The 23,050-nt window shown below is 40.5% G+C and overlaps 1 protein-coding gene across 1 annotated transcript in view; it reads right to left on the reverse strand.

Annotated features, from left to right (window-relative positions):
• Positions 1–256: 256 nt before the first annotated feature.
• Positions 257–23,050, reverse strand: part of PIEZO2 (piezo type mechanosensitive ion channel component 2) — a 321,244-nt gene continuing 298,450 nt past the window's right edge. The window contains exons 37-52 of the mRNA XM_072852760.1: positions 21,962–22,354; positions 20,341–20,599; positions 19,646–19,828; positions 18,966–19,218; positions 18,092–18,224; positions 17,493–17,640; positions 17,162–17,376; positions 14,888–15,046; positions 13,368–13,515; positions 10,691–10,879; positions 10,146–10,238; positions 8,850–9,022; positions 6,781–6,897; positions 4,656–4,735; positions 3,093–3,273; positions 257–2,161 (exon numbers count right to left, since the gene is read on the reverse strand). Coding sequence (XP_072708861.1) covers positions 1,909–2,161; positions 3,093–3,273; positions 4,656–4,735; positions 6,781–6,897; positions 8,850–9,022; positions 10,146–10,238; positions 10,691–10,879; positions 13,368–13,515; positions 14,888–15,046; positions 17,162–17,376; positions 17,493–17,640; positions 18,092–18,224; positions 18,966–19,218; positions 19,646–19,828; positions 20,341–20,599; positions 21,962–22,354 — 2,977 coding nt within the window. The 3' untranslated portion in view covers positions 257–1,908. The remainder of the gene's footprint in view (positions 2,162–3,092; positions 3,274–4,655; positions 4,736–6,780; positions 6,898–8,849; positions 9,023–10,145; positions 10,239–10,690; positions 10,880–13,367; positions 13,516–14,887; positions 15,047–17,161; positions 17,377–17,492; positions 17,641–18,091; positions 18,225–18,965; positions 19,219–19,645; positions 19,829–20,340; positions 20,600–21,961; positions 22,355–23,050) is intronic.

The following is a 23,050-nucleotide window of genomic DNA, read 5'->3' on the forward strand; positions in this document are numbered from 1 at the left end:
ATTACACCCTTCACACTTCTCCTTCCAGGGTTGCTCTCCTTAAAATCACTGAACACCCAGGTGAGGCTCCATCTAACCACAAAGGACATTTTAGCATCCCTGTTGCATCCTATGTCAGGGCTGCCCTGTATATTTTGATTTTCATTCACAGGTCCTACGGAAGAAATGGAGCAAAACTCTCCACTGGGGAATGCTGCCTGGCTGTATGAGCAGCCAGCTTTCCATTACACTTTGGAGGAAATCAGGTTGTCTTCCAGTGAGTTCCAGTCACCAAATGATTTTATTGTTACAATATGATGAAGCGATTTTTATTTTGTGCACTTCATGGTGCTCAAAATGTTAGTTTTCACAGTATAGAATGGACGTGACAGCATTTGTCATGGAAGCACTCGGCAGAGTATGTTGCGACTTCATTTAGTTGTGCTGTTTTATGAAGTTCTGCAGTAAAATGTGCCAGCAAATTATGTTGTATTAGATTCTTTCCGGTGATTAACTAATCATTCATATAATAAATAGCAGCTAACTACAAGAAAGAGATTTATTTGTCACAGAGTTAGAAGAATGTCAAACTTTTCCCATTTCATGTAAAAAGGCAGAGGAAAAAATACTTCTAAAATGACTTTGCAACATGTGCTTTATTTTAAGTCATTACTGAATCAAAACTACACAGTATACCCTTTTAACATACCCTACCCACTCAATGATTTTTTTTCTCAATAATTTTTTTAACATGGAATGAAACCTACATTGCAATTGTAAATTTTCATGCTACAATGTTCTCTAATGAGCTGTTTGTGTCACTAGTAATAGTAATTTAAGAAAAAGGCCATTTTTCAAGCTCGTATGTATGTCTATATTTGGGAACTTAAAAAAAACCCGTCTTGGATGTAAAAATGTGACTTGGAATATGTAAACATTTTCGTATTCCTGAAACACTGGAAGAAGAGTATCAGCTAACAGCAAAACAATTGCCTTAAAACAGCAAAACGGTTGCCTTAAATCATCGAAATGGGAAAAAGCATGTCATGGGGAGCAGAGAGAAGCACACACTATTCAGTCTTTAAAGGGTTATAAGAAATGAAGTAGCTCCTTAGGTCATTGAATTCACTTTCTTTTCTCATCTAATGGAAAGCAGTAACTTTGAAGAGAATGGCCCAGCAGAACACCCCAATAATTCACCATAATTATTCTAGCCATTAGTTAACCTTGACGAAGTGTCAAGTTTCAGTTGCTTTTTTTTTTCCTGAGAAAAGTCATTGATGTTTGGTGGAAATGTCTTCTGTGACTGTACAAATAAAATAAGGCATTTAAAGAGATTGTTACTTGTTTTCTTTTTGCTAACAGAGGCTTGTCCACAGTGTCCTTTGTACATCAAAACCTCTGCTCTTCTACAAATGGGTATGGCTAGAACATCTTCAGTTCCCACTGCGGCCCTGGGTCTTGGGTGTCCTGAAGGCTAGTCAGTGTCCCATTACTGTAGTTTGAAAGTCAGTGATGTACAACGGCATATTGCACAATCCAATCTGTATGGCTCCAGAGAGGGTTAAGAAGGTACACTGGAGTCATCTGCGGGTTCACTCCTTTCTTTTCTCTTTAAGTTGTAATGATCGTCTGGAAAATTAAATTAGCCAGACAAAGATGCAAACTTTTTGTTGATTAAATTACAAAGCAGTCCCCAGATTGTAGAGGAGTGGCACATTAAAAACAACAAATCATCCAACCTTCTTCACTGTTGATCCTTAATTTGAAAGGCAGCATGGATTCCTAAGGCCGAAGCTTCCAGGACTCCTTCAGTGAAAAATCATTGCTACCTAACTATAAAAGGCTTAGCTCTTAAGAGAATATTGTGCTTTTTTCCTTTAAAATTCAGATGAAATCAACTTGATTCGCAGTGTGACACCAAAGAGATCAATTAGTTTTTTCCCTAGTCCACTTGATCATAGTCTCTGGTGAGCGATACAGGAATATAAGTTTGGCATACAGGTCTTCTTCTAGTTCCAGTTCTCCAGTCTCTCGCACTAAGAAAATGTCAGTACACAACTTCAAGATTCGGTCTACATTGGGTAGCTCCTCAAACATGATGGAGTGAGAGATCCCACTGAAAAATTCACGGACGAACTTCCCTATCACCAGGACAACCGAGGCATATAGTCCCATGATGCTGAAAAGAAAGAAAGGAAAGAGTTCAAATCGTGCCTCGAAAAAGGGTCAGCCAAGTGTGAGGGAGCTCATCTACACAGCTAAGTGTAGTCTGTCAGCTGAGTGAACATTAATTTCTAATTAGGATCTTGTTTCTGCTGTGCTGCAGGATGAAGGAAAATAAGGTCTCTTCAAACACCACAGAAATCTGGGAACATAAACAGCTGAAGCTGCTGACTGAAATGGTTTAACCCCAGTCGCTGATGGTCTCACGTCCTGTCTGCTACAGCTTGGAAGTCACAATGGGAAATCTGACAACTGCTGGCTGCTAAAGGCAAATGATCTATCAGGTTTCGTATCTAATATTTTTTAATAAAGTGCCTGTAACTGGTGACAGACTCATGTTTACCTGGTGACAGACTAACGTTTACCTGTCCTCCCCTGATAATCCTCCTATGAGGAGTTCTCCAAAATCATGCCAGGAGGGCCTGTCTCCTGGGAAGACACAGACTCCTGCCTTCCTCTGTCTGTGGAGATGTATTTCATAACTCTTTCACACCCAGGGTGCTGACTGCGAGATCGGGAAGGTCGCCAAAACTGGGCAGAGTTTGGGCAGAACTTGACCTGTAGCTAAACTAACATCTTTTGAATGATTTTACTTCAAGAGGAAAGTGGTGCAAACGGTGCTTCTGCCTTTTTTCCCACTGGAGAGCAGGTATCAAGGGTAATACCATTCCTTACAAATATGATAGATAACATTAATAGATAACATTCTATAGATAACATTAATAGACATGCATTTGAAAATCTCACAAAACCCCTTTTCAAAATTTTGTAATGTTCAAACACTACAACAACAAAAAAGAAATAAAACCCCCAAACCAGCAAATAAAGTCACCTCTACTTCTATCTTATCTACATTATTTTAATTTTATGTAAAGATTCCTTCTTACCCATAACCAGCCAAGAATCCAAGGCTTGGTGGACTGACTTTATCACTGAATATGAAGAGTTCAAGACTCTCTTCAGACGTTTTGTATCTTTTTCCAAGCTGATTCAAAACCCACCACTCACGAACTCCCTCATCGGACACATTTTTGACCAGGGAAACTGTAATGTTTTCCCATCTGCAGTCTATTGAAAAAAAGCAATGTTAATATATATACCAAGGATTGTAAAAGTCAAACTGTTTTGAGTCAGATACTTCAAACATCTGCATGATAAAATGACTGAGCAATGTAGGAGTAAATGTTCATTATAATTCTCCTAAAACCCATTTTACATTATTTCTGTACAAAAACATAATATCTAGACTTCTGTGGTTTTCCTTCTGCAAATCTCATCTGAATGTGCATTAAATAAATAAAATGTTTCATATCACCTACACTTTCTTCTGTCCAACTGTCAAATCATTTCCATATTTTCAGGTCAAAGTATCAATGACAGTCAGTGTGTCTGCATTTCAGGCCTGTATTTAACCTGGAGGAATAGTGGACAGCTTCTATATGGCAGAGTGAAACTATCACTGTAAATAATTTATGTCTTGATATAAAATATGTTATTCTCTTATATCAAGAAAAGCATACCATCCTACTATGCATACTCATCACACAGACAGGAGGTGAACTCTGGCCCTCCTGATTTTTGGGGAATGTACATTAGCAGTGTATACATTAAAACCCTTTTGAAGAATCTCAAATTAAGAGTTCTTTAGGACAGGACATGACTAATGACACTGAAGTATTCGTAACTTATTGCTACTCATAGAGCTAGGTTCAGCCTCAAGAATTATTTTTCCTAATTAATCTAATCATGCTCACTGAACCTTGAACAGTAACGTACCACATCATACTATAATGTACTACATAGTACTACTACTAGACCTGAGCACCAAATTTAACCTCTGTTGAGCAAAGTGGTCTTAGATAAAGATTTGTTCCTACTCTTCCAACCCAACAGGTTTTTCACATGTGCAAATGTACACATGCGTGCACATTTTCTGTATGTCTGTGAGTACCTGTATGCATTCTGATTGGGTAATAGACTCTGAAATTCAATGATTTATCTAAACTGGATTCTTTGTAGCCAATAAGGAAGGAATAGCTAAGAAAAAAATCATTCAGTGTCATTATTTAAGCTGAGGAGCTACATTTGCAGACACGCAGCACTACTGACTGTGGTAAGGTAGCAGGGAGATGCGGAGAAGTGAAACTTGTCATCGCTTCTTCAGAAAACAAGGGAAAGCAGTTCCCGAAAGCAGAATTGGAGGAAAGTCTGCTTGGACTTCATCCTTAGAGTCCTTACTGTTAAATACAAAGCTAAAATACATCCAGATGCATTTTCTGCCTTATACTGTATTACCTCACCTTTCCTCAAGCTTGCAGGCACGAGGTAGAAGCCACTGTAAGTGCATTTCAGCCTGAGGTGCCCCATAACAGCTCAGTGAATGTGCAAGTGTGAGTGCTGTGTTGCACTTCTTTCAACCATATTCTGTTTTCCATGGTCTGGACACATACCTGTCAATAGCTGCTTTATGGGTTTTGCCAGAGAATCACTAGGAGCCTTGATGTAGTATGGGTACACTGTCTCTAATGTTCTGGAAAAAATGAGAAAGCAAATATTTCATATTTTTATACCTCTAAAATAATTTAGAAATAGCTAACAGGGCTATACACAGTTCCCAGTAATTCTTGGCTTAAGCTATGATTTTATAGTGTTCAGATGTCACATCTGAAAGTTAGCTGGATTTATTAACTATGTTCTGTCAGTACTTCAGCAGGGAGCTCCATCCATAATGTCACCATTCACACGCCATGAATCCCACACACCTGGGGCATGTGTGTTTGCAAGGAATGTAGACTTGATATTTTGTTCCCCTTTTTAACAAAGCTGCTTTTATAGTCAGCTATATAAGCAGCTATATAAGCAGCACAAAGAAAGGCAACACATCACCAGTAGTAAACAAGCTAGAAAAACATGTAGCTAGAAAAATATGTAGTGAGAACAGTTATTACTTCAGAATTGCAAGACGTTTCAATAATAACACCTGAAAAGACTGAGAACTTTTGCCAGAATCTTTCACTGGGAAATATTTTCACAGTTTGTAGGAGGATTTCAAACTTAAAAAGAAAGATGTTTGTAAAAGTTCTTCCATTGGACTCAAAATTAAATCACCTTAAGTGGGAATAAATTACCAGCATCCAGAGAGAGAGACATTTCATTAAAAGCAGAGATACTATCCTAACTTTTTCCTCAAATGTCTGAAAAATTCTAGGGAAGGGGAGCTCTCAGGGAAGTCCTGTGACACTTTGCTATATTGCATACAGCAGGCTGAGGAAGAACAGACGTGGCCAACTTAAAATCCCTCCTGATCACTCCAGCAGGCCCAAAAGATAGGTAAGAGCTCAGAAGCTAAGTTGTCCCAGCAGACGTGGTGGCAGAAAGCTCCTTGCTGAAGTAGTCAAATGGCTACTAGCTGCCACAACCATTTTTCCTTTATGACAAAGTAAAAAAAGCTTAAATCAACAATATTACTGCAACACAGGCAAATGCAGGTATATCTTCTATGTTACTGCTTGCCTCCTGCAAAGAGAGAATTACGAATGAATTACCTCTTCCCACAAAAGAGCAAAATCTACCCTCCTTGGCACTACATCTCCTTAGGAAATATTCCCGTATCCTCACACAGCAGAAAAGTAAGAGAGGCATAAAATAGTTTCTAAATGCAATGATCAGATGTGCAACAGCAATCTCTTTGGATGTACAAATGTGTGTGGGTGCAGAAAAATAGCTATGCACAGAAAAGACAAATCTTATTTCCACCTACTAACACATATGAACCTCTCAGAGTTTTCACTATCATCTCAGTTGGCCTCAGCTTTAACTTTTCAACTCTTGTGGCCACAAATCAGATCAGGTGGCTTTCAGGGATGACGTGTTGGCTTAGCAGTATTTAGAGACCACTGTTGTAAAGTAATCCCCAGTGAGCAGGCGGAAGAGGAAGAGCCAGACTCCTTTCAAATCTGAAAGGAGGCACCACTGCTGTTAATGCTATAAGGCTATATCCATAGAATAATGTTTGATATTCATATGAAGAGCTTGCTCTTTCTGCCTTGTGAATTTCCATTACAGGAAAAGATCTGATGTCAGAAATGACTGCAGATGTTACCCTTTGACCACAGTGATTTAACACTTCCTTGCCAATCTAAGACTATTCAAGAATAACAATGAGAAATACAGTCTGGATGGTTATTTAGAACAAAAATATCATCAATGCAACATCCTCAGATCAAGTTGAACTGAAGTACCTCAAAGGAGAGTTTAACTGTGAATATACTGTAATGAACTTGTGCTTATCCAATAAATCAAAGAAAACTAACTAATAGCTTCACCATGCTTGTTGGTGGTGTTCCAGTGTTCATGGTCTTCTCAGCCTACATTTATCATAGGAAATAAGCTTTTACCTTTATTGTTACTATTATGTGACTTCAATGCCGTTGGCCTCTGTGAACAAGGCTCCAAAGTTAATAGAGGGGGATAGATGGGCAGACAAAGGGTACAGTTGCACAAGCCTGACCTCCTTAGGAAATTAGGTTTAAAAAGGGCAAGTCTGCATATAAATAGGCAAAGAAAATAACTTACACCTTTTCCAGTTGCTGTCCAGACATCATTGTAGCAATATCTCTTCTGGTGTTCTCTGGTAGGACAAAGGTAAGTTTATCTGATGCTATTTCGGCTTTGGCACCAAGGGTGAGATTTCTGTTGTAAGTAAAAGGGAAGACACATTGTCAACCCACAATAAGAGCATAACCTAAACACTTGTTTGCTGAATGCTAGAGCTAGTTGTCTAACTAGTCTAACCACACTGACCCTGGCTATCCCAGTCTTTGCTAAAGCAAGCATCATGCTACCTCTACCTGAGATGGTGTGTTTTCCCATGGAGGATATGTAGCAGCCTTAAAGGTGTATTTTTCTAACTGACTACACCTTTGTATGCATTACAGGAAAATGACGACAGATTAATATAATTTTGCTCATTACATCAGTCAAAACAGAATGGGAAAGGGAGCATGCCTGCTCTGACTTTAAGCAACAGGACCATCTGTGTTACCACACATTCTGTGCCAGGGCAGCTAAGGATGCTGCAGTCAGCTACAGCTTCCCAAAACCCCACCTCAGCCCAGCAGAAATGTGTAGCTAACAGGCTGATAGGACCCCCATGCCTCCCCCCAGTTTTCACGCCAGCTGCAGAACACAGCTGGGGCAGGATCAGCTTTCGCACAACGCCTTGTGCCATGCCCTGCGGTTGGGATGCAGCAGCTGGGTGAGGCAGCTCCTGGGCTGCTGGGGGCTGCAGAGAAACGTCCCCGGCAGATGATGTGCAAAGGCAGAAAGCGTGTATGCTTCCTGAGTGACACAAAAGGCTCAGCTTACAGCTGCTTGTGGTCTCCTGGCCTAGATGTAAGACAGCAGTTTGCCTTTACGGAGAAAAAGTGGAAGGTCACTGTGGTAAGTCTTTACCACTTTCAGTCAGGCATGGTCACAATGTAATCCACAGGATATAATTTGGGGGTGAAAAAGGTCTCTTTCAACTAGTGTATGAATGTTTGTAGTTATGCAAGCATATGGGCAAACTGAGTAGCAGTATTAAAAATTAATATAAGGTTCAGAAATGATGGAGTGATGTAATTCACTAGCTAATACTGTATGATTCCAGGAAAATAAGGGAGGTCAAATAAAGTTGAATTAAGGGTGCAGATTCATTACAAGCCTATTTTTGACTGTGGAAGGACTGACCCAGCATGTTCAGAGCTCCCACAGTGATTCAACTGACCGGCTTCTTGTGCGCAGTCTTTTGCTGAGGATTACTATAACAATCCAGCATCTACTTCCAACAAAACAGGTAGATATTGGGGCTGCAAAGGTACTTAATTTCCATGGAGTGATGACTTAACTTCAATTTAATCCAGCGGTCTGCAGGGATCCCAGCTGGCAGACAGTAGCCAACAAACCACCTCGGTGACTGGGTGTGCTCTAGCCTGCATGCAACTACTTTATATTCTAGGCTGTCTCTTGCAAAAACTTCATTGTAAAGTAATAGTTCACCAAGGCCAAAGGAACCACGAGTAAAGAGGCAAAGGTCTCGACAAAATGGATCTGTGCCATTGTTATGCTATTTGTATAAGTAAGTCTCTGAGTATATGTGTATTTAAAAATAGTTTGTGTCAGTTCCAGACTCCCTTAATAAGAGGACCAGGCACTTCTGTTTGTATTTCCTCATAGTTTTTCTGCCTTAACTAGGTCTAAGTATTCAGTTTCCATAAATGCTAACAAGGTTGTTGTTCGGGGCAGTTTATTTGAACATCTCCACCTAAAACTGTCTAAAATTTTCTTACTTTTCCCTCCTTCCCCTCAAATCCCATTGAAAACTCCAAAGTCACATTGAAAACTCCACCCTGCCTTTTTAAATAATGTACTTGGAAGTGGCTCCACTTCTTTTTTAATTTTTTGAGAACTGCAGGCAACAAATGTTTTTCCTGGGTAACAAAGGTCACTTCTCTCTGTCTCTCTCCCTCCCACTTTCAGGTTTTTTTGCTCTGCAGTACAATAGATTTTGCTGAAAAACTAAACCAAAAATGCAGCATGGAACTGTTCTGCTGAGAAACACTTGGAAAATGATTTATCAACTTCATACCAGCTATGTTAATTACCTTTGAATGCTCCATGAAAGAACTACAGTGAACTCAGCTGAAAAATCCAGCAGTCCCTGTATCATTTTCTCTCTACTGGGAGGGCTGATGGTCCATAAAGAGTTTGAATTTCCCTCTAGATGTGCTAGAGTTATATCTTCTTTTCCATAGCCCTCTAGAAACTGCAAAGCAGCCTGGAGGTGCAGAAGAGGAAAAGAAAATTTCAGTGCAGTGATATTCACAAGACACAGAGCCACATTTCCCAGTCAGGCAGAACTGTAAATGTTTGATTAATTGTAAGTGCAGTGGTTTGCACTGATTGTTTTCCTCAGGTACCAAGTGGGGCTTTAGATGGGAAGGGGAATAAACAAAGTAGAGCCGAGCTAAGAAGGCAAAACAAAAATGGCCCTGCTGGTTTGAAGAATGATGGCTATGTAGGCCAAAGTGAGTCTGAAAGTTCATCAGGTAAACTCTGTAGAGTATATTTAAACTTAAGTTAAAATATTACTCTGTCTTTTGTTAAGCATCTTTCTGCATAGAAAGATGTCTGCAAAGGATAAGGCAACTTGAAACTGGCAACTTCCAAAGTGGATTAAGATTACAATATTACTGCTATAATACATGGCTATTTGGTAGGATCTAATAGAAAAAAAATGTTAATTCTTGAATGGGCTAGAAGCAAGCACTTCTTTTAAAGTTATATCTGATCAAACCCCAGTTACTTTAGTAATGCAACAGCTTCTACTAATTACTAGTCTTTTTCCTGTAGAAACTTGTGATAACTTTGTGCATGTTGCGCCATGAAATAGTGAGACGATGTTTAAATGTTTATGTTCTCACATTTCAATGTAAAAACTTTTCTAGGCCATACACACTTTCTTTTGACAGCACCACATCTCCTCACTGGGAGGTGAAAGCTGTGTGTGCTATAGGAAGGAGCACGGGGCTTAAAAGTGCCAGCACTGTTGTGTCCCCACAGTATGTTTGTTTTGGCAGTACACCAACAGCATCATGTCTCCTGAAGGTTTGTGTCATTTAGGAGGTTTCTATTCAGGCGAAAGCACAACTAGGGTTTCTGTCTTCCATGATTTTGTGCAAAGATGTCTTGATTAATGTTAACTTGTCTCACCATAACCCAGTGCTGTCCTGACATATGATCTGTCCGAACCTTTACTCATGCAAACCCTCTTTATGGAACATCTTCCAAATGATGGCAGTGCTGCTGACCACTTATAACTACACAACAAAACTCACAAAAGGCCTCCATGGAAACATGCACACATTTTTAAATAACGAGGTATTCTACATTTCACTTACAGTGTTACCCCTATAGCTTCCCAGAAACGCATTGAAATCAGTCTGATTCAAATCCTTGAGCTGACTCTGTTGAGCACTCATTGTAAAAATAGGCTGGGAAACAAAAGAACACACACTTGTCACATTTACTTCACATCAGCTGCTACATACACGGTACAGCGTCCTGCGTATCACAACCCAAGACAATTATGGCACTCAATTCAACAGGAGAACGTTATGATCTTATTCCATTGAGAAGCAAGCTACCTCCAACTATGTTATATTAACCATGTGGACCTGTAGGCAGTTACCTGAGTGGACCTGACGTAGGATAATTTATTCAGATTCCACTGCCAGTAGGTTCTGGTTTTAACTTGCAAATGAAGATAATATTTTACATTAGTGAAAAACTAACGTGGTTTTAAACCCAGAAGGGATCATTTGTGGGAGCTTGCCTGATCTCTTGCATAAGGCAGGAGAGTTGAATTCAATGAAGGGAATAAGAAATAGCACAAGGAAATACAGTGCAAAAAAAGAGTTTGCCTTTAGTCTTTCTTCTTTTTTACCTGATAACCTCCTAGAGTTATTGTGATTGATACATCTAGAGGCTTGTTGGTGATGCCTGCAACAGATTTGATTAAAGACATGAAGAGCAGTGGGAACCAGACAATACAAATCAGCAAGACGATAATCATGCCACCCATTCCATACTTCACAACTTTCTTTTTCTTCTGGCCTCTTGGTTGGGGATATCTCTGCAAAAGCAAACAGCAACATGGTAATGTCTCTTCTATCAGAGGTACACTTGATATGATTTGATGGGTGAATATATAATGATCTTAAGGCTTCCCATCTTCTGTGGTAATTTGCTACCCATTGTCAGGCTAGTTATTTTGAGATTTTTAGCCAAACCTGCACAAACACTGAATTTCTGGTGACAACAGAGAGAAGTGCCAAATGAAACCACGTCAAGCGTGTGTCTGGTGTGAAAAATATTGTAAAACTCAGTGGTTTTGATTCTTCACAACCATAAAGAAGGGAAAAATTGGGTAGGGCAATTTGAATTTTTTGTCTGAACGAGTGCAAGCATGAACTCACAGGAACCAAACGTAAAATAATAGCAGCAACAGTGATACAACATTTTGTTCAAAAAACTGATATTGGGAGTGACCCACTTTCTTGTATTTGTCCTTCCAAAAAGTTTTATCTTAAAGCTCCTTAAGGCAGAATTCCTCTCATAGAGCTTGAAATGCTGCAAACTGTTTTTCAGGGGAAAAAAAATAAATTTGTTTGCCAGCAACTGACATGTACAATCAGTAGGATTGTCTGATATTGCGCTACCTCCACATTCGTTTCACACCTCACATACAGTATTTCTAAGCGTTGTTTACAGGCTTGAGCCAATCTGTTCCTAGTGAATCCCACACCAACTGCATTTAAATAATGTTTAAAGTTTTTTTGCTGTTCTTAAAGTCTTGACACTGCTGATGTAACATCCTTCCCTTTCTTAGCTGCTAAGACCAAAAGTGACTTTGCTTTTATCCTTCTCTTTTCAAAGCAGATCACACGGCACGTCTGTTCTTCCTTGTCCATAATTCCTGCCCTGTTATTGGCCTCATGATTGAATACTTTAATAGCTTCACCATCCTGTAAAATGCCTTACCATCACTGTAATTTATTTTGGTGTATTCTCTTATAGGATTTAACTCTGCACGGTGTTGTAGGATCCTGTCTTTCACACCCTGCATACTGCATGTGCAAAGTAAAGATGCCTTGTATTGCACTGCACCTCAAACACACGCCAGGAATCTGGCTTTCAGGAAATTGTTCTTGCTTTACAACATGAATCCATAAAGCCCTAGGAGAATATTAAATTTGTAATACAATGCTATATTTAAAACAAATTAGTTACATTTCAAAAGCAGTGTATCATGTCGTTTGTCTTGCACTACAGAATACTGTTTTCATTAAAATATCATATCAAGATCACCAGGGGTATATTAATTGTCTGTATAAGATTAGTTCAGGCACCTTTAATGATGTTACAGAACAACTCAGAGAGCCTCTAGCAGTCAAAGTACTTAGGCATACCACTCAATGTGAGAGAGAGACAGAGAGAATCAAAGTACCTTGAACTACACTCATAAAATCATGGGTTGTTATTTCCCTACATGGCATTAGCACATGCATGCTAGCTTAGATGTGGAAATCTTCCCACATCAGCTCTGTGCTACATATAATGCAGAGTGATCCTGTCATAGTGTAAAAAAATGCAGTGAGATGGACAGTCAAAGTAGAAGTGGATTATTATTTCTCTGACTCCTGAAGCCTGATGACACTCCATTCATGGCAGAAATGGAAGTCATACAGAAAAAGCCTATATACAAGATTTGTGTGCACTTCAGCTCTGAGTTAATCTAAGTGACATACTTGTAAAGTAATTGCCATTAAGAGACAGGACTATAATAGAAGTAGAAATACGTCAGTAACACTTAAAAATACAGCCATTTCATTGCAGATGTACAATTTCTGACTGTCTGGGTCACTCTTAAAAGAATGCTTAATTTCTTTTTCAAATTGGCAAAATAAGCAAGCATATGGTTGCAATCTTTATAGCGGTTATAAGGAATCAAGAATTTGCAAGTTTAATTTGAACTGAAGCTTAAATGATTTAAGGAGGCTGAAATTTCAGTCAGACAAATGGTGGGTTTATCTGGCCTGCAGTTCAGTTCTGGATGTGTGGGGACTTTCCCGAGATAAAGGAGCCAGCTGAGTTCCCTCTGCGGTTACATGAACCAGGTGTCCCTGGGACCTACACCGTGGAGGCACGAGCTCTTCCTTCTACTGACCTTTCTCTTCAGCTACAGTTTCCCTGCTACTGCGGGTTACTCATTTAGTTGTTATGGACAAAGTGAGCTTGTGTGAATACCAGGACTTTCAACCCCAGCCTTGAAACTCAGGCATGCAATTAAGCTAGCAGGCGCATGCTTGTGGAGTTCGTGTTAATGGTGGAAAAATCAGCTAGGCACAAAAGAGAAGTCATTTGAAATTTCACTTGTGGTGACTGCCAACTAACATAAAGTACCCAAGCATCTGAATATTTCTGAACATAAACACCAGGTGTATCTTCTAACAAACTGTCTTTATGGTGGATTTCCCAATTATTTTGGGACTCGTGATTATTTCTCTTCATTTCCGCATGGGGGAGAGGAGGCCTGGATCACTCATATAGGGCTTCCTTACTTTTTCTGACTCTCGCCAACACTTCAGGATGAATATATGAGCATAGATATCTTCAACACAGATCCAGCTGGAAAGACTGAGAGTGGTATCAGTCCAAACCCAGTCCATTACTGCTCTCAGCTCAGTCAAAAATGGAACCAGGCGGAACCTGAAGGGAGACCACAGCAGATAACTCGTCAGAAATGGGGGGATCACATTAAATGAGCACAGTAAGTATATAAATGACAAGAGAGAGAATTAAGGCAATGTCAAAGGACAGCTTAATGGGAGATTTTGAAAACACAAATACAATCATATCCTGAGATTGCACGGCTAGTACTGATGTTTTGGGGGTGGTATCTTTTGCCATAGCTCATGTTCCTCTAGATCTCCTTGTCAGGCCATAAACACGCTTTTGCATCATTATGCCCAGTAATTGTGATCGAGCCACTGATGGAATGGTACAAGAGAGACTTTCTTGTATCCCCAAATTCCTCTGACCTGGGAGCGGAGTAGAGGAACATCCTTCCACAGGATGGTGGGAATTTGTTTTTCAGCTCCTTACACCGAGTGGTGCATGGCTTCTTTGCAGTAGGTGGGCAGTCCTCAGCTGCATATGGAATTGGGCGTTATGACTCAGGATTAAGCAGCAGCAGAAGGTGGGCTAACAGAAAACCAACATGCATATAGCAGCTGTTCAAAGTGCATCATTCCCTTTACTAGTCCCACACTTTTCTGCTTGGCCAGGTCACAAAGACTATTTCATGTGAAGAAAGCTTTCTTCTGTAACTTTTCTTACTGGAATGCAACAAGCCCATACTGAAAATATTGGGAAAAGGCTGAAACTATTCCAGCTTTTCTGTGAAATATGTATATGCTTTGAACTGGCTTAATCACAACTTCATGGTAACAGCGTAAGTGGAGGGTGAGGTATGCCTCCTTAACACCACATTTCACTCTGAGGTGACGCTGCGCCTATTACTTGCACTAACAATCCTAACTCCTGAAGAGTTTCAAATGTGCAGCATTTCTCAAAAGTTACACAAAGGAAACATTTTTTTATGCATAGCTCTTATTTCTCATGTGTATTGTCTTTCACTTTATTCTTCCCACCTGCTGAGGTAGAGTGTGTAGACCTGCTCCAAAGATCTCTTTGGGATTTGATGCCTTGCTACTTTTTAGGACCGCAGAGCAAATAACATTACCTGTTTTCTAGCACAATGTGTAGCCCCTATCTCTGTTCACAGAGGTGATTTCTTAGAAATGTTAAAAATGTCTCTTCCACAGGGGCCTGAATGGCTTACTGGTATGTCAGGCTTCTGGATTCAGAGTGGGAGACTGATTTTTCTGAAATTTGCATTCCTGAAATTGATTTTTTGGGGACTACAGGGGACATACGGCATATACAGAGTGTGCTGTGCAAAATTTACTGTCTCATTTCCAGCAGCCTATGAAGAGAAGTCATGAATAACCCCAGCATCTCATGACAACAGATCCTTATTTCACGAAAGGAAGGAGGAGGGCAGTAGGTTTAGACTTACCCTTGAAATAAGAACAGGTTGACATAGTTATAACTTTTTGTGAGGAAGTTGCCAAGAACACGAGTTGGATATCCGCAGCGTATCTGATATGCTGATAAGCCAAAGTAAACACATTTCACAAAATACCAGAGCTGGGCAACTGTGTTCTGGCTAAATTTCCTGTAATGGAAGAGACAGATAAAGGAAAATGATGAGCTTTGTATCTGTGCATGACCAAATTAGCTTGAAATGTTTTGTGCTCCTGGCCGTTTCCCTTTCCTGAGATCCTGTGAAAATCCTTTGGTTTCTGACCCCACTGCAGGGTTAAAACAGTATTTGCAGGACGATAAAGGAGAAAGTCTATAAACAGCATCTGTTGTCACCTCAGGGTCACAGGGGAGAGACTGGGAACAGGCTTCCCAAAGAGTGAGGGCTCTGGGGCAGTGCCCTCTCCCTCAGGACGCTAGCGGTGCCTTGCTGCCCAACGCAGGCCAGTCCGCCCTCAGCCCCCACGACGGCACATCCCTCTGTGAGCCCTGGGTAGACGCTGCTTCTCTTGGCTTTTCAGAGGGCTGACATCTGGACTGAATCTAGGCAGCTTTAATGGCTATTTGTGTTCACGAGGGCACCTCCAAGGTCATGAACTCATACAGGAATTTAGGTTGGAGTGACCTCTGAAGATCATCTTTTTCACGCTCCCCTGCTTGAATCAAGTCTTACACCAAATTGTTCAGGGATCTGTCCAGTTAATTTTTGAGTATCTCTGGAGATGGAGATCCCACAACCTGTCTGGGCAACCTGCTCCAGTGTTTGACTACCGTCATGGTGAAAAGATTTTTCATCATATCTAACTGGAGTTTCCCTTTTTTCTAACTTGTGGCCTCTTGTCCTATCTGAAAAGAGCTTAGCTCCTTCTCAATGCCCTCTTAATAGGTAGCTGAAGACAGCTCTTCACTTTCTCTTCTCCAGTCTGAACTAACCCCATTCCCTCAACCTTTCCTCACATGGCATGTGCTCCATCCCCCTGGCCATCTTGGTGAACGTGCCACTTCTGACTGCAGTTCAATAGCATGGTGGAACTGCAGGAGATGCCTCATGACGGACAGGATTTGTGAGCCAGACATGATCCAATATTTTCAATTACATCCCACAAAACTATTTTCATTAAGAAATTTGCAGGGGCTTCTAAGAATCAGCCTGACTTCGAAGGAATACAGGAGGTTACAGATGCAGATTTGAGATTAACAACTTGATATAAATTTCATAAAAGCACATACAAAGTCAAAATGATTTTATTGCCTTTCAAGTGACCAAATCAAGCCAAAAGTTTCCTATCAATTCTCAATGCACAGTAGATAGGAGATCCACTTGAAAAATGCATTTTTTTTTCAAGTTGGGGCACAATTACTACTATACTGAGGAAAAATAAAACGTGTTTTTGAGAGGAAATGAGACCTTTCAGTCTTTCTTTACACTATGCATCTATTTTGTTTTTTCCCTGTAAAATAACTTGACTGTTAATGAAGTGTAATGTGGCCAGGTGACACACTCCATTTCCCTGTATAGTCAATGGAGTGAGGTAAATGCTTCAAGGCAATTTAAAGTCCTAAGAGGGGAGTTAGACAAGCACTAGGGAAGGAACCTTAACCCCTCTGCAGTGCAGACTGAGGTGATAACTGCCTTGAGCCATGCAATGAGAAATGTTAGATTTGGGGGTGAACCTGACCAGGCACGTGATACAAGATTTCACGCAGCAGGTGACCAGTTCTACATCGCCTCCAGAGCCATGTGGCATGAGCAGGGGAGGAGAACTTTTGCTCTTCAGAAGAGACATGGGTTTTAGACATTCCTCAGTCTACGAAGATTTAAATCCACAGTTCACACATTCCAGGAAAGTGCTAAATTACAAGTTACTCTGAGAGAGACATTTTCTACTCACTCTTCTAAACCAGCATGCAGCAGTCTTGGGAGTAGGGAACCGAATCAGAGGCCAACATTGTCTGAGCTCTAATCACTTAATTACAGGCAAGTTCTCTTTCACCTGCTTGCATTTTGGCCTAAGTTGAGAATGTTTCTGTACATACTTATATAATTAATTCTTCCTCAAACTTAGGTTGGCCACAGTTATTGCTGTGGAAAGGCACTCCAACATTCTGCTTAAAAATGAGACCAAGAAGAAATTTGTTCACCTGTTCATGATTCCAAAGCTTAGGTATAACCGTCTCAAATTTAAATACAAACAACTTGGTAGAGCATCAGTATTCAACCCATATTGTCTGATTATAAAGGTTATACCTTTCTGTCACTCCAGGCAAGATAAAGAACATCCAGAAATGTATTCCGAAAACAAGGATGACCTGGAAGATGACCTTTCCCATGACAGTCTTTTTGAGGTACAGTGCTCGATCTACCACCATGGTACCAAACTGAATGAGCACCATCACCAAAAATGCCTCCGGGACCTGGTCCTCTGATAATGAAGAGGTGATATCTGCTGCTGCAGAGTGTTTCTGAAAAGGAAAATATAACAAGAGTGGTTGAGGAAGGAGGACACTCACATGATACTTAGCATCTACAGCATGTAAATCCTACTGAGGATTTACAGAGAGATGCCTCTGTGACATACCCCAAAAGCCCAAAATCCAAACACAATGATGATGAAGTCCACTGTGTCTGCGAGGAACATCAGCACATACACATCAGTCACTGCACTGTAGTCTGGATGAATAAGATTGTAGAAAAACTGTCTGATGGGCACATACACCTGGAGAGTCCTAAAACAACATAGACCGCAATATGATTTAACAACACTGTAACTTGCACTGAAGAAAAGAATGGCTGGGTGTGATATGAATAATGTTTCTAAAGATACCTAAGATCTACTCTGACAGCCTTCACAGGGCTTCACAGACACCAGTCCCTTGTTCTGATTGCTTCTAAGCCACTGTATTAGCATTTGTTCAGTAGAAATATACATAGCCAACCAAGTTCACAGAGGTATTTAGCTTTTTTATCAGGCAGATGCTATTTGAACAACTGCTGATTTGTCTGATGTTCAGCTGGTGGGACTTAGAGTGAAAGCATCCGCACACAATGAACTGTAAATGTACCCATTCATCCCCTTGAATTAACAGAAGTAGTAACCCGCTCTCTTTAAAATGCTGTTTTACTGCTTTACTGTATGGAGTCTCTCCCCAAACCCACACAGCTCCTCACATTGCTCACTTTTTAATTGTAAAGGCCTTGGCTTTGATCATTTGCTCTCGAAACTTTTCCATAAGAAGCTCTTTTCTAGATTTTTGCTTGATGCTTAACACACTGCTTCCTTTCTGACTGCTGTTTCGTGTACTGGTACTTCCTGAAAAAAAAGGGCGGGAAAGAGAAGCTAATTCAAAATCAAAGTTTAAATACAAAAACTAGAAAGTAATAAATCTTGACACTTCCATCCCATATATGAGTCCCACATTTGAGAGAAGCTTTGAAGTGAATTCTTATGTTTTTTTTCCAATATGATAAAATCTTGAGAGCATCCAGTAAAGGTTTAATCACTGGCAGATCAAAACTTGATTAATAACTGTAAAAAGAGAAGGCTAGTGATAAAGGCAAGTATTTGATTGATCTGACTCAGTCATCTCATTTGGTAATATATACATTCAGGCTAGAGTAAGCCCATCCTTTTTACAAGATGGGATAGGTAATCTGTTTCAATATACCTAATCAAAACTTTTTCTCACTTCAAGTATCATCAAATGTAGATATGAAAAATGCATATGCTTTGCATTCCCTCTAGCTGGAGATTATGCTGAACCAGAAGTTCTGGATCTGGGCCACACTGAGCATTCCTTTCCCAGCTTTTGGATAATGTCATTTTAAAAACATACTGAATCACAAAGTATGGCTCTCCATTTGAACTTTAAGAAGGCTTGGAGTGTTTTCAAACATGAAGATACTTTGGTTCATATCCTATTTCCTCACTGAGGAGCAGCAGCATTCAGTAGCCTCTGGGATCTCCACAGTAACCGGCACAAGGTTTCAGCAGGATGATCCTATGGGAAATGAATGTTTGCTCTTCAAATCCCAGAAACACCATGACGTTTACCTCTCTTAGATCTGTGTGAGGAGAAGCTGGACCTGTGCGAAAGCTGTGATACGCTGCTAGAGCTCTTCCTCCTGATGGCAGTCTGCTGCTCAGGGAAGTGGACATGGATGGACTCCACGGATGCCGCAAGATTGACAGATTTTAAAGAGGCAGAAGAGTCTCTCCTGCCTCCTGTCAGTGAGAGCTCATCATCAGTATCCTCTTTATTACTGGAGCTGTCCCCTTTCTCGTCTTCATCCCATAATCCATGGCACTAGTGGAAAAAGAAGAAGAGAGCATTTCAACCTTGTATTTCTGTCACAGTATTTATCACAGGCATTGCTAAGCTCAGTCATGTCTTCACCACGGGGAAGACAATTCATTGTGTTGGGATATCACAGAATCATAGAATCACTTAACTTGGAAAAGACCTTTAAGATCATCAAGTCCAACTGTAAGTCTAACACTGCCAAGTCCACCACTAAACCATGTCCCTAAGCGCCACATCTACACATCTTTTAAATACCTCCAGGGATGGTGACTCCACTTCCCTGGACTGCCTGTTCCAATGCTTGATAACCCTTTCAGTGAAGAAATTTTTCCTAATATCCAAATGGGTGACTTTCCTATATCACAGGTGACTAAAAAACTTAAAATTAAAAATTAAATATAAAATAAGAAACTACATGAACTCGGATTACCTTTAAAATGGATCTGTGGAAGAATAAAGCAAGGAGCTGAACAAGGTCATAGTGCACGTAACCCTCTTTCTTCTCAATGCCAATAATATTGGGGGGATGGTAAGGTTTATCTTTTGTGTAATCCACATATTTATTCCAAGGAAAGAAGCCAAACTGGAAGAAGTACTTGATGACAATGGCCACCTGTTCAGAAACACAACACACTTGGGGTGTTTTATAAGCATGGCAGATATAATAGCCTCGAGACATCAAGAGGGGAGAAACAGGACTACTTTGTCAGTTTTATGAGAAGATAAACAAGCATATTCATTGCTGCAGAGGAACAACAGTTCACATTTCCTCGGTAATAAAGTAATCAACATTTACCAACAGATGATGCTCAGTGGTACCTGAGATACCACAAGAAGTGTATACTGTCTCTTGATTACCAATTACATAGTAGCTGTTTGCAAATGGTCTGTTCTTGTGATAACTGCTTTACATGCCAGGAAGGCTATTGCTCATTGCAATGAAGAAAAACATAAACAAGACCTTTTCATACCACAGAAATTGCTGAGGACTTTAGCAAATACTTATATTAATATGAAGGGCCAAAGGCCCCTGATCCTAGAGATCAAAAACAGAAAAGAGACCATGCAAAGCTTACAACTTAAATTTTCTGTGTTAGACGTGGGGTTGCAAAAACAGCAGCATACCTCAGTGTAGACAATGGCTGTCATCCAGAAACGTTTGCTTGGCCGAGGAACAGACAGCATGGCCCAAAGGAATATAAGGATGGGAAGCACCAGGGTTATCATGGAGGCAGAGATCATGTGGTTAAGGATGATCACAAAATAGCACACCATTTCTGACCGGGCCACCAGTGTATTGTACAGGGCATAAATAAGAAGCAAGACTCGAGGCTGACCAACATAGAACTTCTCTGACTCCTCCAGCTCATCATCATGAAACATCCTGTGAGGAGCAGAGTACCATAAATGAAATTAAAATTAATTTCACAAGAGCTGCTTTTTAAATTGCTACTATTTTTCCTTTTGTAAAAGTATAAAATTCTGCTGCTGAGTTCAATGGAAAAAAAAAAAAAAAGATGGGATTTGGTATTATAATCAAATAGCCTGATTCTAAGCTCAGAAAACAAGAATTTCAGGCAAAATAACTAGAAGCACTGTTCTGCTGTTTTTTAGTTTACCCAGAGAGTCGGCCTGGCCCAGGAATTTCTACAAGCACCGCTTTCCTACAGTTGCCCAACCAACGTATCTCATGTAAATCACACCATGCTGGTGTGGCCCTGTCTGGATTCACATCTGATTTATCAACACTGATGTGAATTTGGAGAAAGTCCAGAGGTCCGTCAGGACATGTATGTTATGGATAGTCCTGTGACATAAGACTGGAACATAATAAATGCCCTTGAGCATTAGATGTGTCCAATCTTCTCCCCTTTACCTAACTCAAATAAATATAAAAGGCAGCAAGAAATCATTATATGACTTTTACATACATTCACAATTCTCTTTGCTTTTCATAAAGAGTGCCCTGGCCTGAGAAGAGATCTCACTGAAAAGCAAAAATGACTATGGAAAACAAGAAGAAAAGACACTGCATCTACAAAGCCAGATCCACACAGCCCCTCTCTCTCCAGATGCAGTCAGGCTGAAAGGCATTTCTATGGTTTAAGATTTTGTCCTTGCATTCGGGGAAGCTCTCCCCTAGTTGAGTCAGGCCAGAAAGCAGAGGAAGAAGAGCAGTGGCACCATCTCCACCTCCATGCTGGTTGTGCTACTGAGCACAGTGTCTGAGGGGAAAAGAGGGGAGCATCCTATCCCTTCTGAAAGTACTTAGCAAGGTGGTCTCTCTACATAGCCCTCAGCTCCTATTGGCTTAACAAAAACTCTGCCAAAGGTCAGAGTTTCCCTTATAGTAATCCAAAATAATTAAAGGAGAAACATTTTCCCAGACAGCCCTGGAGGAAACTTATTTGAAATCAGCTGCCTGGAGAAGAGAAGCTCTCTCCACAAGGAATATTTAGAAAAGCTCTTGACCCCATGACAATTGCAGCACAGAAATCCGAAGCTAATTGGAACAATTAGCTATGGTATCTGGGGAGAAAGTGGAGATTCTTTCCAACATGAATTTGAATCATTTTAGAAATCTGTAATTAGAACAACTGCACAGGAAATGAGCTTCTTCCCTTAAATCAAACTTAGTGTAAGGTCTGTATCAGAAACTGTAGGCTAGCTCTGAGACAAAAAACCAAAGTAATAACAAAACTTTACAGAATGGGACCAACAATTTTTCCCTGACAAACGTCCTTACTTGTTCAGAAGCAGCTCACTAGCCGTTAGCTCGTGCGTCAATGGAGGGAGAATTGTATCATTAAGTTTGTCCGTCCGACTGTCGTCTGGGCTCACCATCATGAGGCTCTTACCAGCTGAGTCATCTGGGGAGCCAAAGGGAAGGTGTTCAAAGCTGACAGCTTTGCTGTAAGAAGGTGGAGCTTCTGCATTGCTATCCACAGTGGAGTACAATGGCACATCGGTATCAGGAGTATATGCAGCTCCTTCTGAACCTAGGCTATAATCTTCCACCTCCTCTTCCTCTGGCCTTGATGCAGAATGAGCTCCTTCCTCTTCATGCTCCCCTTCTACCTCCTCAATTGTTTCTGTTGTCCCCTGACGAGAATAGAGCATGGTGACCTGCGTAGGTTCACTGTTGGGGGATGGACGAAGAGAGAGAGTTGAGGCTTACAAGGCTCACCACCAAGCAAAGTTTGTTAATTGTACCTTTATGTAGACTGCTGAGCAACCCCATTGCATTCCCAGGCCTTCAAAGTTCATATAGTCTGGTAGAAAATGTATCACCATGATCTCCTCTTACACATCTGGGTCCATCTGCCCCCTGAACAACGTCCCAGTGAACTCACAGTGATTCACTATCTTTTCACACCAGCAAAGGGCAAATTAATATCATCATCAAGAGAAACTACACTAACTTTCTGAAAGTAGTTCAAACACTTTCTGACCAGAATCAGGACTTGCTGTTACATCTATTTAAAGCATGCTCCATGGTGAATGATAGGCAACCATGGGGTTCCTTCTAAACATGGTGCTTTTAACAACCACTGTACGGGTGCTGCACACAACTGGAACATGAGCTAAACACACACATCAATTCTGATTCCAAATAAAAGAACAAGTAAATTGCTAACATGAAGAAATACAATCCAGATTACAAAACTGTTCCAGTAAGAGGGTATCTTGCTTACCTTTAGATTGCCCTATGTTCTTCAATACAGTCTTCATTTTTACCTTACCTGTCTGCTTTTCTTCTGTATGTACCTATTTTCTTTTTCAGCTGTTCTTACTCACTCTGTTCAGTTCTCTGCTTGTTCACCTTACTTATTCT

The sequence above is a fragment of the Ciconia boyciana genome, chromosome 2 (assembly GCF_034638445.1).
Source record: "Ciconia boyciana chromosome 2, ASM3463844v1, whole genome shotgun sequence".
In the NCBI taxonomy this organism is placed as follows: Eukaryota; Metazoa; Chordata; class Aves; order Ciconiiformes; family Ciconiidae; genus Ciconia; species Ciconia boyciana.